The 15,815-nt window shown below is 40.1% G+C and overlaps 1 protein-coding gene across 1 annotated transcript in view; it reads right to left on the bottom strand.

The window, feature by feature from the left end:
• LOC128603909 (LHFPL tetraspan subfamily member 7 protein) overlaps positions 1 to 15,815 on the bottom strand; it is a 133,225-nt gene that overhangs the window by 86,116 nt on the left and 31,294 nt on the right. The window contains exon 2 of the mRNA XM_053618679.1: positions 7,658 to 7,796. Within this exon, the coding sequence (XP_053474654.1) occupies positions 7,658 to 7,796 (139 nt within the window). The remainder of the gene's footprint in view (positions 1 to 7,657; positions 7,797 to 15,815) is intronic.

Here is a 15,815-nt window from a genome sequence, read left to right as displayed (position 1 = left end):
CAATGATATGGCTGCTGAAGATGGCCCCGCATGGATAGCCTAATGATCACGATAGGTTTACTGTGGATGGTACCACACCTTAAAACTCTTTTTACCAGAGGCCAAAAAATGGAATTGCCACCTGTTTTGGGGGTGCCCATGTTCAGCACTGAATTTATACGAGCCATTAACCACTCCACAGCAGTGGTTAATGGCTCATATGAAATTAGACACTGAGGGATTTACAAATTTGCAGTTTTTCATAAGTATAATTTTCTCGAGGCGGTTTTATACGGTGTTTTACTATCAAAAAAGCTTTACAGACTCACGGTACTCTACACACAGAAACCCAACAGGGTCTTGACTAATCACTTACTATAGTAAACAAACATCACTGGACTAATCGAGTACATTTTCATTCTGCTGGTGGAATGGTACACCAGTGTACTGCTACAAAGGGTTAAAGATGGCTGTGGATGTTTTTCCTGGCGATAGCCTAAAGCCTGCATTTGCTAAGAACTGTTTACACTCAAGTCTCCATCACTGAAAAGTTCTTACACGACAGACTTCATGTTCAAACTTGATCAAGTTCTTTTTAACACACTTCGCACTACTTGACTTTATAGTATACAGTAATAGAAAAGAAATGATTTATAATCACGGATGACGATGGGTTCCCTCAAGCCCCCGTGCTTCAGGGCTTCCTCCCGGTTACTCCAGTATCTTCCCCGAGTCTACTGACATGCATTGTAGGCTGACTGGCATTTCCAAATCGTCCGTAGTGTGTGAATGCGTGTGCGATTGTGCCCTGTGATGGGTTGCGACCCGAGTTCCCTGGGATAGGCTTCAGGCGACCTTGCGACCCTGTGTAGGGTAAGCAGTATGGATGGATGGATATATGGATCAGTGTACATGCTGTTTCGTGGCAGTCATGAGACAATCTGCAGGAGAAAGAAGTGCGGAAAAAGGGAAAGAAAAAAAAAAAACCCCAGAACAAACGGAATCCATAAATTTCTCTGGGAGATGATTTCAAAGACAAAAGGTAACCCGTGTAGAGAGGGATACAACAGAGCAAGTGCGAGATGGAAGAGAATTGTACAGCACAGTACTAATTAGCTCTTGTGGCTTCTCCTACTTGGGGCAAATTGGAAATCATTGGAGGATAAAAGCTAAAAATCACTTCTGATAAGAGTATACTCAAACGCACAACATGGCATAACACCTGACGTGTGCAAAAGCGCAAATAATTCAAACTAATATGCTTAATTAATTGGGATTGCAAAGGGCAGAAGGAGGGGATGCTTTTCATTACATGGTCTGGGATTCGAGAAAGGCTGCTGTTCTCTGTGATATCGATAGCACTCATTTATTAAAGAAGTCAACGAGTATGGTTGAGGATTTGCTGCTCTCTGAAATCCAAAATGTTGCAAAAACTGAAATATAGTATGCGCTTTGTGCATGCACCGCTTTCACTGACTGCACAACATGATATGTCTAATAGAAAAAGCACAGCCTTAATGTGACTTGTTTTAGCTTATTGCCTTCATGTCTCAGAGGTCTGTGCTCTGATATATTGTGCGATATATTTCAGGCTTCAACACGTTTACTTGCTAACTTAGGTTATTAAGAGTTATGGCTGCAATTTGTCTGAAGAAATGAACACTGTGTTTGTGGGGGCATGTTTTTACATCACGGTGGAGACCAAGTGTCCCCACAAGGATAGGAATGTCTGACAGGTTTGACCTTGTGAAGACATTTGGCTGGTGAGGGGAAACGTCCTTTTAAACAAAACTGCAGCTTTTGTTTGGTTTCCTTTTGGTTACTAAAGCTTAAGGTAAGGTTTAGATTTAGGAGCAGCATAGCAGAAATTAGCCACATTAATAATTACGTCAAAGGAAGATCCTTACAAGGATAGTAAGACAAATGTGTGTGTGTGTGTGTGTGTGTGTGTGTGTCAGGCCTTGCCCAACGAATCTGCCATACTCACGTTCCATGGAAACACGTGCCACCACTGGCCCGAATCCAGAGAGGGGGGAAAAAAGCAGCAACATAAAATATACATGTAGAAAGAGAGTGTGGAAGAAGAAAGAGAGAGAGAGAGAGAGAGCGCACACATCTCAGCATGTTGTGAATCCTACCAACTCATGCTGAAAGATTCATTGGAATATGAGAACCCATGAACCCATGAACTTCCCACCACTCTCTCTCTCTCTCGCTCTCCCCATCCCACTCTCTCACTCTCTCTCCCCATCCCACTCTCTCTCTATCCATCTCTCTCTCTCTCTCTCTCTCTCTCGTGCATTTTCTCTGAGAATTGCACGAGGGAGCTTAGAAAGCCAGAAGGGCACTAGTAAGTGTCTGAAGGCTGCTTGCACATAAAACCCACCCCCTCTGCAGTATAAAATCCAAGAAGAGACATGTTATCACTGTCAGGTTATAGAAGCGCATAGGCACAAAAAGAAAGAAAGAAATGAATCACTCAAGAGACAAACTGTATCCCCCCAGATGTGGCTTATTCATTTCTTTTCCAATTTCCATGAATATTATTCAACCCTCACACAATTTCAGGACAAGGAACAGACAAAATTGGTTCACTGGGGGGAAAAAAAAGAAATATGAAAGGTCACTGGCTGATGAATTCAATTTTAGTTTCGGTTGAAATCAGTTCCCCTTGCTTTTTTGACACATTACTAACTCATTTGCAGTCCAGCCACTCTCTTTCACACACACTCACACACACACGTTTGTCTTACTATCCTTATGAGGACCTTCAACTGACATCATTATCAATGCAGCTAATTAACGGGACTAAATTACTTTTAGTTGTTGTTGTTTTCTTGTTATTGTTTTTTAAATGAAAACTCATGTGGACAAGCCGTACATGGTCAAAACTGTCACAACAGGACAGTTTGAAGATTGAACATTTGTTGTGAATAACCGAAAAGCTTCCATTTACCAATTACATTCCTAGTCCCCCCCCACCTTTATTGTAGTTTCAAATGATCTGCACTGCAGTCATGCTGGGGGAAAAAAAAATAGAAGTAAAATACTTGCGCTTGTCATTTTGGATGCAAAAAAGCACCAATATTGATAAAAGTGACACCTACGAAGGGAACCGACAGTGAGGTGTTATAGAAAGACTGCTCTCATTCATTGTTGTGTGCAGGATGAAATCAGTGGGGGGGATCAGTTAGAGAGTCGGATTGTCTCGCCTGAATCATCTAGAAAGGTTCTCAATCATCCTTTGTCGGGACATTTTGCCGCTTATCCACATGGCATCAGTTTTTCATCAGCTTCCAAAACAATGGCATACGCGTTACTTCAATGACCAAAAGTCATTGATTTTTAACAATGATATGAGTTACTGGACTGGGTATCAGAATGAAATGTGAGAGACTCCCTAAGGATACAGTGAGGCAGCTGGAGAAACTAGCCAATCAATACAGTACAGAAAGTATAGAAACAATCCACCAGCTAACTCCTTAGTTGTCCTTCATCTACCAAAAAAAAAAAAGAATAGACAAGAAAAAGAAATAAGCTGTGCTTTACTCAGAACCCAAAAGCATAGTGGGAAATATTTTAGAGTAAGCAAAACAAAGGCTGAATTATTTAACACCCACTTTTCGCTCAGTGCATCAACGCAGCAGAAAAGACACACTGAGACGTACATTTCCAAATTTTATCTAACGATGGTGAAAAGACATTATCCAGGCAACAATGGACTTATTTATCAAACTGTATATGAATTCATTTACTTCTAAACTGTTCATAGGAGCATGTACTCAAGAAATTAAAATCCAGTTCGCCCAGAGGGGAAAAGTTTGTATCCTACAAGAGCTCAGGGGATATATATGGAAATAAGGAGACTCAGTAATGTGGACTTCAACTGATTGGTTTCAAATCATATAATTAACATGAGTTACTGCAATTTTATAGACAGATTACTTTGTTAAGATTAAAAAGCTTATTTTCTGCGATTTTACACATGAATTTAACGAAATTGTTGTGAAACTGGGTCATTTTTATGACTCGAAAAAAACCCCCGAAATCCATACATTAAGACAAATAAGTCTAGGTATTCAATTCGAGCAAAATAATTAGCGTGTGTCTAGAGTAGCCAATGCAATGCAGTAGCTAAGCTGAATTAGTGGAGGATTTAGCGCAATGCCTTACCTAGGAGGCATGAAGTTTGGTCGTCATTTGAATGTTTTCAGCTCGCTGTGAGCTTTGCCTTTTATGGAGTTTTGTGGGCGTCGCTAAATGCAGATCAGCTGTGCCCTGAATGTACTTGGTAATTTATCAACATGTACGTGAGAGTATGGCGAAAATGCAAACTTTTGTAAAGCTGACAGGGATTTCGGTTTAATTCAGCCTTTTACACACAACGTTAAGGATTGCTCGTATTTGGAAGTGTATTGTATGAGTTTGGATGGTTTTCCGTCAGTGAAAGGTCCTCTGTTTGGTGCCTATGCAAGGCTAAGATTGATTTCAATTGCCTCTTTTACCCTTGAATCACTGGATATCAATGAACTACAGTGCTGTTCTATCATCGATACCCCCAGCCAGATGCGGGCACTTTTTTTTCCTTCCTTCTTTTTTTTTTTTTTTTTTTTAATTATAATAGTTTTACAGCAATATCATTATTTTCTAATTAGCTCCAGGAAATAGATCAGGAGGGAGTACCTACTCCCTGTTGTTAACATGATCTACAGTGGCACTGTAATGGCTATCAGCCAGAGAATAGCCGGAACAGCAGGCGTTTAAATCGAAACTCTAAACAGTATACAGTGCAGGCACTTTTAAATCCTTTGCACTTGAATTTCCATTAGAATGTCCTGTATAGATGAGTCACATATAAACAAGAGGGGCTAAAGACTGGCCTTTATTATCATGGTTATAAAATTTAGAGATGATTGCGTGGGTGTTTGAGTCCAGCTGCCTCTTAAATGAAGGCTGTCGCCTCAATAAGCCCCGTTCTGACCCGTGAACCTGTGATCTATTCTAAGGGTCCATAATTGTCTTTTTTTACATTAGCCATTTGAGCTCTTGCCGCTTCATCTCGATGTGTCACAAACGTTCGTCTCCTGGCAACAGTCATCAACGGCCACTATTTCAGCCTTTATTTAATAATTTCACTCTTTGTTGAGTGCTGCGTATCGTCTTTTCAGTTGAACTCCGTGCTGAGTTCTGCATGTCAGAATGATATTTACAAAGACTAAATAAAGTGCTTTGGTGGTGAAATGGCTGGGATACTCATCCCAAGCCCTTGTTTATTTGTGCAAGATGCTGTGCTTGGATTGGTAATGGCATCGTTTATTTGCCAAAGTCTTTGTTGTTTTCAGAGTGCTGAAAAACAAGCTAGATCAGGGCTTCAGTTCAGAACATCATGTCTAATCATATTACAACCCTGTGTTGGACAACTGAAAGGGGAACATTGTGATTCAATCAGAGAATGCTGGCTGGAGGTAGTATCAGCCTCAGAGTGTGTGAAATAAAAGCAAAAACAACCAATCTACCCATATTTCAGTGGTATGTTATTTCTTGTCTCAGTCTCAGACACTCCTGTTCACTTAAACTTTCTTGACCAAGTGGGAACTAAAAAGTGCAAAAAAAAAAAAAATCATGACATAACATCTTTAAAAGCAAATCAAACATCTTTTCCTGTGAAAGGAGCCAGTACGTGTCAAACTCTGTGGCAAAAGCTAGAATTCTGGATTGGGGGACTGTGTTGGTTTTTTCCACTTGTGATGTTGAAAAGTGTCTTACTGTCCAATACCAGACCATTTCTCTGATTGAATTTGGCATATATTACAGCATATTTTAAGTGTTTCTAAATCAATGAATAATTTTTCAACTTTATAAATCAATGCTAAATGTCACAAATGTCACAAACCACTATTGTGTCTACAGTTTTGTGTGTGCAGTATTGGCACCTTAGTGACTAGATGACAGACCTCTTCAATGACTTTATTGCAAACATTTTATTTCAATAAGTCGAGTAACTTCTTGAGCAGATGTTAGAGAAGGTTCTGCACTCGATATGGCTCTTCGGCTCACATCATAGCTGCTGGTTATATGAGTTGAGACAGCGGGTTCAGTCGACTCACCACCAGTGACCTGACTCAACTGCAATCTCAGTTCAAAAAAGGCCTACGTTCCCAATAACCAATCACTAATTAATATTGCTCCCAAAGACCAATCGTTGATCACCATTGTTCCCAACCAGTAATTACTGATCCCAACATCCAATCTCTAATAAACCTTGTTCTCAAAGACCAATCACTGAACACCATTGCTTCCAGTGACCAATCACTGATCACCATTGTTTCCCTACAACCAACCACTGGTCATTGCTTCCCAATGACCAATTATTGATCATCATTGTTTCCCAATGACCAATTACTGATCATCATTGCTTCCCAATGACCAATCACTGATCATCATTGTTTTCCTACAATCAACCACTGATCACCATTGTTTCCAAGGACCAAACACTGAGTACCATTGTTCTCTACAACCAATCACTGATCACCATTGTTTGTCCCACCAGTGCAGTACTTTGTTCATGGTTTTAAAGTCTCTTCTTGACAAAATGTACAAGTAATAAAAAAGTGAGCATGACGAGGAGGAGGGAGTCCAGTGCCATCGCCCAATATCGTGGAGGATCACTTCCCAGCTGGCTGAGGACCAGATGACAGCGTGTCTGGGGACTGGAGAACCAGTATTTTTTCTCTCTCTCCTCTCTCTCTCTCTCTTGCTGTCTCTCCTGCTCACGCCTTCTTTCTCCCCTCTTCCTCTCCTCGCCTCTCCTCATCCTCGCTCCCAGGACGCGGCGCCGGCTGGCCAAAGGACGGACCCTCCCAAAAGGGTGGGGGGGGGTTGTACGTCAGGCCGGAAACCCGAATCTGGCCGCGGAGGAGTGTGGGAGAGATCAGTGGGAGAGAGAGATAAAGGAGTGGGTGGAAATGCCAGAGGGGGAGAGAGCGAGAGAGACACACATGCGCTTTGTGTTTCATTTATGTGTTTTCGGTTAAGTTTGAGTTTGGTTCATGATTAAACTTTTTACGCTGATGTTCAGCCGGTTCCCGCCTCCTCCCTGTCCGTTTTTATAGTTTGTTATAGCGAGTTATTCCATCCATGGCCATTTCACTCATGTCCAACTCCTTACTACTACTATTTCACTTTGTCTGCATTCTTTATAGAAATTTCAGTATCATGTAAATACATCAAAGGATAGTTTGTAAGTTATAATCCATTATTTCGTCTTCAGGAAATCCTTCTTCACGCAACACTTTTTTGATATGCAAATGATCATGCTGATTCAATGAATATTCATATTAGTCTATGACAACATCTGGCAACTTCTAGCGACTTTTTGCGCATGCATTACCTACTTTCCCCTGAAAAGAGCTGACAGCACCATGTGCGTGTTGCACGGAGCACAGATTGCTAAAAGACTGTTACGCTATGAAGTATAAATTTGCATTCACAAAGCAGTTGTTGCCCACGACTAATAAAAAATCTGTCCAGTCCTTATCAGGTCATAATGCTACAAATAACCCTCCAAAACTATCTGATTTGCATAATGCTAATTAGTCTCTGTTAGCTATAAAAAAGTTCCGATATATCCCTGTTGTATACAGCTAGCGGAGTAAAGAGGAGGTGTCTGTGTACTAACCTGCAGCCATCTGCATGTATCCAGCCAGTGTGCAGATCTTCCTCTCGCAGTTTCCACCGGGCAAGAAGATGGTGATGATGGCCAGCAGCGAGCTGACAGCCAAGAGCGCGCAACCTCCGGAGCACAGCACAGCGCTCGTCTGCAAGCACAACACAATACAAACCCTAAGTGTGGTGCACTGCATTATTTTTGCATCATTACCTTGCAGTATGGCTACATTACATTATTATTATCATTATTATTATTATTATTAGTGTTCCAGTGGTACTATAGAGCGAGTCCTGACCAGCTGGATCATTGTCTGGTATGGGAGATGCAGCTGGCCTTGGAGTAGAAATTGAAAATGGCTGAGAACTTTATTGGGGGCTTGTTTTTTTTCCCCGCTTCCATTTAACACAAATGCTGCATCCAGAAGGCCTCTAGCATTGTGGATGAACCCAGTCACCGGCACACAGGCTCGGCCCCCCTGCTGTCTGGAAAAAATACCCACATTATCCGCACTAGCACTTTTATTGCATATATCTTTCTGGGCTGACCTCCTTTACCCCTCATAAATGTTCTTCCTGATGTCATCCTTATATCTATATACTTTATATGTGCTTCATGTTTTTACGATGATGCTTATAATTTAAGCATGTAATTTGCACACGGGCAGTCTGCATGCTTATACGTACTGCTGTTTGTACAGTAGTGTGTATTTATTGAGGCTGTTCTCTGTAATTACTGTACTTTGCAAGGTAGTGCTGTACATGACTCTTGACTTGCATCACTTTACCTCGACACTGTACTGTCTTTTATGCTGCACGCTGTTCCGACAAGCACAATATTTCAACTCCCAGATACATATTTCGTCACATGTCTATGTCTTGGCTTGACCTATGACTTTATTCTTCTGTGCATAGCTCCCTTAGTGTGTAGTATAATTATAATGTTACTGGAAAGTCACAGTCCTATCATTATTAATCGAGTGCAATTTTATTCGTTTGACTATAGACATCATGAGACAGGTGACATGAGATAGCATCCTATTCTGGTTTCTACGTAGTCCAATCAAACTGCCTTCTGAGGGTCAGCAATTTCATCAAAATGAGATACCTGACATCAACAGTAAAGCTACGGCGCTGTACTACGAAGTCGCCAGTAGGCGTTCCTACTACTGGGTGCAGAACTAGCATTCCACTTTTGACAACTAAAATGAAACATTCTGGAGGGACAGTGTTTGTATATAAAATTCACCAGTGTATATATGCATCATATCCTACAAAACGAATGAGAAGCAGCGTGTGGTCTTTGCCATTGCGACTATCTATCTGTGGTGAAAGCGCAAGCGCCGGACTGTCTGGGTCCACGAAACAATTCAGCCTCGCAGGCAGCATGGCGGATTGTGGATCACGTGCGCCCGACTGTCTTCACTCCCATTGGTAGTTGCTGCACAAAGTCGCTCCAAATTTGCATAAAGTTGAACTTTTCTCAACTTTCTTGTGTCACTGGACACGCCCACATCTAGTCACCAACACTCGCTGTCGTTCATGTTTCTGGAAGTCACCAGCTCTCATTGAAAATGAATATGTATATATATATATATATATATATATATAACCCTGATTATTGATTAATTTCCTATAACAGCGAGCCGCATCGTGTTTGGAATGGAAATCAGCTTATCAGACATTTTCATTCACTATAAACAAATGATTTATTTTAGCTGTTATATGATTAGTCAGGACACTGTTGGGTTTCTGCGTGTAGAGTATCGTGGCTCTGTGTTTAGCTCCCGCTGTGCAGGGAGATGGGAAAGTGGAGGGGTGTGAGTCCACTGGAGGGTAAACTATAAAAATGATAACATTTAAACATACTAGGCTAGGTAAAAAAAAAATTTAAAAAAAACTTAGTCTACTATCATATGAGCCATTAACCACAATTACTGTGGAGTGTGACATCACAAATTAATTCCGTGCTGAACACAGGCTCCCCAAAACAGGTGGAAATCCCATTTTTTGGAATTTCAGCTGGTAAAAAGAGTTAATTATATACATTGTGCAAATTCAACCTAAGAATGACTACTGAAAGAGCGCTCTTTGTATTAATCACAACTTTTTAGACTTTATTTCAGTAAACCGTGTAAACTGCACACAAACTATCCATAGAAAACGTTCACCACAAAAAAACAAAACAAAAAAATAAATTAAAATTATAGTGAACAATAAAGTTCATGTTGTTAGTATACTATTAACAGGGCCTTATAAAATCACTGATTCTACACCACTGAGGACACGATATTCTTTCCGAGCCAACTTTCTGTCTCTATTTTACTTTTTGTCAACCAAGACTGCTGGGTTTAAGCGCATGGTGGCTGAACATCTGTCTTTTTAGCAGAAGGGGTGTGTGAACATTTCTACCGGCGTACCACCTACCACTAAATTAGGCATCCTCGTGCAGGCAGACAAACAAACCCAAAATTAGTACAACCATGAAAACAGAGAGGAGTTTGATGTTTAGGCAGCAGGAAGAGAGAGAGAGAGAGAGAGAGAGAGAGAGAGAGAGATGACGTGCTGTTAGAATGTGGTCGCTTGAGCTGATAGTGTTCTTCCTTATCCGGCAACGTGATCCCTAAGCTTCTTCATTATTCCCAGGTTTTTGATACTGTTCTTCCTGTGCCTTGCCCAGATAATCACATGTTTGTCAGTCAGGGAACATAAATCATAGCTTAATGTATGTAATACAGTGAAACACACATATACGACCATATAAAACTTACAACACACACACACAGTGGCATACAAAAAGTAAAATCTGATAAGAAATGAACACACACACACACACGCCGAGTGTAAAGCAGGGCCCTGAGGTGATTAAGAGTGTCTAATGAGAGAAACACAACTAACCCCACAACTAACACCTGCTTCACAGCCCCTGTGGTTTGGTGGTAATGATGAAAGCAATAATGATAAACATTACGTTGTGTGTGTGTGTGTGTGTGTGTGTTGAGGTGGGGGGGGCGGGCGGGGTACTCTGAAGCGAGGCCTCGTAACAAAGGAAGTGTCAAAGACAAAGACATGCACATCTGTATCTGAAACAACAGCTGTAATGTTTCTAATAATTACACTCCAACGGTTGACGGCGCCATTGAAGAATGAAATGAAGTGCTCGACAATAACGGCGTGCGCCCATTCCAAAAACATTACGCAAAGTAATATGGGAAGATAGACCCAGCAGACGTGCCCGGTTCAACATATTTCCTACTGTAAGGAGCCATTCCCTTCCAAATGGGACTCATATATTAGGAGAAATGGCTTGCAATCTTGACACCATTTTCGGATCTCTCCTGCTTCACAGACGCTTCAGCGCTTCTTTACATAGAATACACACGCATATATATCACGGCACGCGAGATCACAAAATAGATGGGATATTATATCGCGCCGCAGTACGTTGCAGTTAGCTGTGACGACGAGGGAAATGATCATAACATCACGACGTAGAGTAAGATCGAAACGCCCGAGTTTCCGCTGCCGCAAATTTCCCGTTTTTAGTAGTTGTGGAACGTAATACAAACTGATACGTAGAATGTTATTCTTTCAGACTGAAAAATTATAATAAGAATCTATACATATGATATCATTTAATGTTAATGTCCAATAATATTAGATCTCATTATAATGTATGTAAACTTCTGTAAAGCTTTCCAAAAAATAAATACAAACATTGTTTAATATAATAAAATTCATAATACAAAACAGTAAACATGAACCGAATTCATATCTGCCATTTTAAATTGTGTGCTTCCTCTCACGTGTTTCCATCTGATAAGTGGTCACGTGCTTTTACTATTACTAGGTTGTTTGGATGAAATTCTCTAACTTGTATTTTTATTTATTTTTTTTTTATATCCAGAAAGTTTTAATTGATTTTTTCTGTTGACACACTTGTGCCAGAAAACCATTTTTTTTTAAAAATACGTAAAAAATAGAGTGCTAAGACATTTGCACAGCATGGAAAAATATAACTTAACACGCAATATAGTAGCTATATTATAAGGAATAATATAAAAGATGTAGTAAGAATTAAGCGTACTACACAAAGCAAAACGTGACGGTTATACATTATCAACTTAACGTTTTTCATTTTTATTAATATTATTAATAAACATCGTGCTTGTGAAGTGTCATTTTGTTAAGTTCATATAGTGGTTTCTGGTACAGCTAACAACTTTTAAATAATAATAATAATAATAATAATGTGTTGTCGAAAATGAACTACCAGCTGATTGCAATGGTTATACACGGTGCTGTGGAATTCTTGCATCTGATTGGTCAGAAGAAGTTCGTATTTGTCAATATGGTGAAGGATATTTAGCATTTTTGGAGGGAGCGCTAATGGTGCGTTCGAGCCATGTCGGAAAGATCGTATTTACGAGTCGACCGCACACGAACGCCACCACAAAGTCGTAATTACGAGCGGGTAACTCTGGATTTTCTTTGAATTCCGAGTTTCCGAGTCTGTAGTTGACGGTAAATTTGTTGAAATCGAATGTTTACTCGTCTCAGAAGCCGATTTCAGTTATTATGTGTTTGGATTATACAGCAACTTAATGTCAGGGGTTTTTTTATTTGCAATAAAACAAGCGAATTACCTTCACAAAATACGATATCATTGTCCAATTGCGATACAATATGCAACAATAAAGTTTACAGTGGCTTCATAAATTGATTAAAAACATTTTTTTTTTTAAATAGCAAAACACACCTGACATGCGTTCTGTGTTCTTGCTTTTCTAGAAGTAGGAGTTTAAAAAAACCTTGCTGTATTTTTTTGTAGTTAATTAAGAGAAGCTACACCGCCGTCTCGCTCTGACCAAAGCGACATGAAACTTCCCAGTCAAAGGTAAAGCAACATCTTTACGTTTTGTGACACAGGAAAATCTTACATAGCCTTGCCGAGGACAGAGGGCTTTTCGGTTAATCGGTAACATGACAGGTTGCATTTGTTTTGTCTTATTAACTTATTAATTTGTTTCGTGGATGCTCCACAACATGAAATGGAACTCTAAACAAACAAGTACATAGACATGTCATTCTTTTATAAATAAAAAAAAACGTTCGCTTGAAAATTGCTGTGGTACAAAGGAATAACCATAACAGATGAAGGATCAGGAACAGATCAGCTCTTGGACCCTACATTAAACGCAATCTGTTGGCTGGAGTGAAGCTGATCTGCTGCAGCCTACGTAACAGCGTGATACTAAATCACACCGTCTTCAGAGACTCAACAAACTGCACCAAAATCAATCGACCTCTTTAATTATTCCGACATTTTCAGCTTTCCTCAAGCTCACGAGGCCAATAAAGCCGCTGACGACTAGAAGATGCTCGCTTTTTTTTTTTTTTTTGGGTTTATTTCCAACCCGGTTCATAAATCATGAACGATAATGTTTCATACTGCTTCGATATTATTGCTGAACACGGTCATTATCATTAGAGATTAGACAGGGACACAAGACTGAGAGATAAATGCAATAGCACACCACCACTAGTACCACCAGTCAGCTCGATGTGTTTGTATGTGTGTGTTTCTCCTAGCTGAGGCTAATTTAGCAGAAAATTAGCTTCTGACACCACAAGCACTTTACAAAGGGGTTATGAACGGATGCTAATTGTTTATCTGCCCGTGGCAGGAGTGGCTTAGGTGTGATGAGTAGTGATACTGGATGTGAAGTGAAGCAGGGATGTGATGTAAGGCTGGGTAATATGGCACAGAAAATCATATCACAATATCTTCATGACAACTGTTTTGGATGCAAAACGGCCAACAAGGACTCCATTTCTCAACAGTCTCTCAAATCACATGGCTATCACATGGCTTGTAATGACTCACACCTGTTTGCCGTTCGCTTAATTAGTAAGACTATTTTGTCGTGTTGGCTTGTTTAGTATTTGTTGTGTTTTATGCCGTGATGTCCTAGCTCTTGCTTACGATTCTTGCTTTGATTTCGTATGTTTCATTTGTGTTTTCTTTGATAAACCAGCTGCACTCGCATCTGCCTCTGATTCCAACTCTGATTCAACATCTGCAAAAAAAAAAACAAACCCCGAACTATTTAATGAGTAAACAGTGGGAAAATGAAAAACTCAAAACCATCTTGTGAAATTAGTAAATTAGTCAAATTTGAGTATTACAGTGATTAAAAGAGTTACACATCATATCATTAACCACTTCTGGTAGGTTCTAACCACTGCATACCAGGAACACCCCACAAGACTTGCCATTTTGACGATGCTAAGACCCAGTCGTCTAGCCATCATAATTTGGCCCTTGTCAAAGTTGCTCAGATCCTTACACTTGCCCATTTTTCCTGCTTCCAACACATCAACTTTGAGAACTGACTGTTCACTTGGTGCCTAATATACCCCACCCCTTGACAGGTGGCACTGTAATTAGATAATCAAAGTTTTAATGTTGGTTTTAATGTTATGGCTGATCATTGTGTGTGTGTGTCTGTGTGTATATATATATAGATCAGGGACACAGTGGCTTAGTGGTTTGAATCCTGCCTCCGCCCAGTGTGTGTAGAGACTGCGTGTTCTCCCGTGCTTCGTGGGTTTCCTCTGGGTACTCTTGTTTCCTCCCTAGTCCAAAGACATTCACTGTTGGCTGATTTATAAATTTCCAAATTGTCCGTAGTGTGTGAAAGGGTGTGTGATTGTGTGTTTGTGTGTGTGTGTGTGATTGTGCCCTATGATGGTAGGGGTGTCCCCCACCTCATGCCTGGAGTTCCCTGGGATAGGCTCCAGGCTCTGCCTCGACCCTGTTTAGGATAAGCGGTACAGAAAATGGATGGATGGATGGATGGATATTCCAAGATAGAGGGTATTTTAAATACAGGATTTTGAAAAGATGTAAAGAGCAGAGGAACCACATTTTTTTTGTTTTTCTATTGTTTTACTAAACTAACAAAGAACACTATTCTTAGATATTATATAAATAATAAATACACTATAGATATACAGGAAAAACTGGGCTATTGGGTTGTTTGTTTATCATACTGTCAATTTTACATTCTATTCCACCTCTTATATGCTATCCCACAGACGTATATAGCTTTGAACGAGTGTTCGTGTGCACATGTGAGACACAGAAAGAGAGAGAGAGAGAGAGAGAAAGGGAGATGGAGATGGAAGCTGCACCACAAATCAACCGCAATATCAATGTATACCTCTCAAAGCGACAGCAGATAACCTCAGTTCAGAGCGAGGTCAATGTCGAGCCAGAACAATCGACTCCAGCGGAGAGACCAGCCGATGCAATCAACAACAATATCAGCGCTGGTGCATTTTCATTTTTCACTATGAATCTCATGGTCAAATGGTGCCGAATGCTCACTCAAACGCAAAATATTCTGGGTTGAAATCAGGGTGTAAAATATATGAAACGGAGTGCATGTAACAGAAGCGAATCATATTTCTAATAACATTACTGATTCTATTAGTGATCACATGATATTATATTGTATTGTAGTACCTAGTAATATCTAATACTGAGCGCTAAGTCCATATTGGTTGACAGTTCGTTTAGTGGGTGTGGCCAAAGGTAACTCCAAATCCCAGCTGACGAATAGACATTTAAAATGTATGCCTCTTTCTAAGGGTGGGTTTTTTGAGTGTTTTTGGACACTTGCACTATAATTCCCAACCCCAGTCTCTTTGGTTGAGTGTTAAAAACTGGGTATGGTCCGGAGGTTAGTGATATCTGGTGCAGCAGAAAACTGTGGTCTGAGGTTCGATTTAATTGAATTGGACTGCAGCGAGTGTAAAAAAAGCAATTCACTCCCAGGGCTGCAGATAATGTGAGTGATTGAACTTGTCACATGACTTCCTATTTCATAATTCACAATGGCATGTGAACATGTTGGGCTCTGCAGATGTAAGATAAATAAATAAATAAAAAAGAAATACTTCTAAGATAAATCAAGCGAAGAAACATAATTATTTGTGTGTAGGCTATGAAAGGTTGGAACGGATCCTATCTGAGTAGTGCCAAGCAAAAGAAACACTAATGAATGCCTATTAACAAGAACAATAACATAGTGCACCTACTGTATAATCTTTCACTTTGCAGAAAAGTTTGAACGTCGGCAGACCCGGGACAAACTATGATAATC

Source organism: Ictalurus furcatus, chromosome 28, assembly GCF_023375685.1.
Source record: "Ictalurus furcatus strain D&B chromosome 28, Billie_1.0, whole genome shotgun sequence".
NCBI classification, from domain to species: Eukaryota; Metazoa; Chordata; class Actinopteri; order Siluriformes; family Ictaluridae; genus Ictalurus; species Ictalurus furcatus.
The sequence above is the reverse complement of the archived record's forward strand: the minus strand, read 5'-3'. Positions and strand labels throughout refer to the sequence as shown.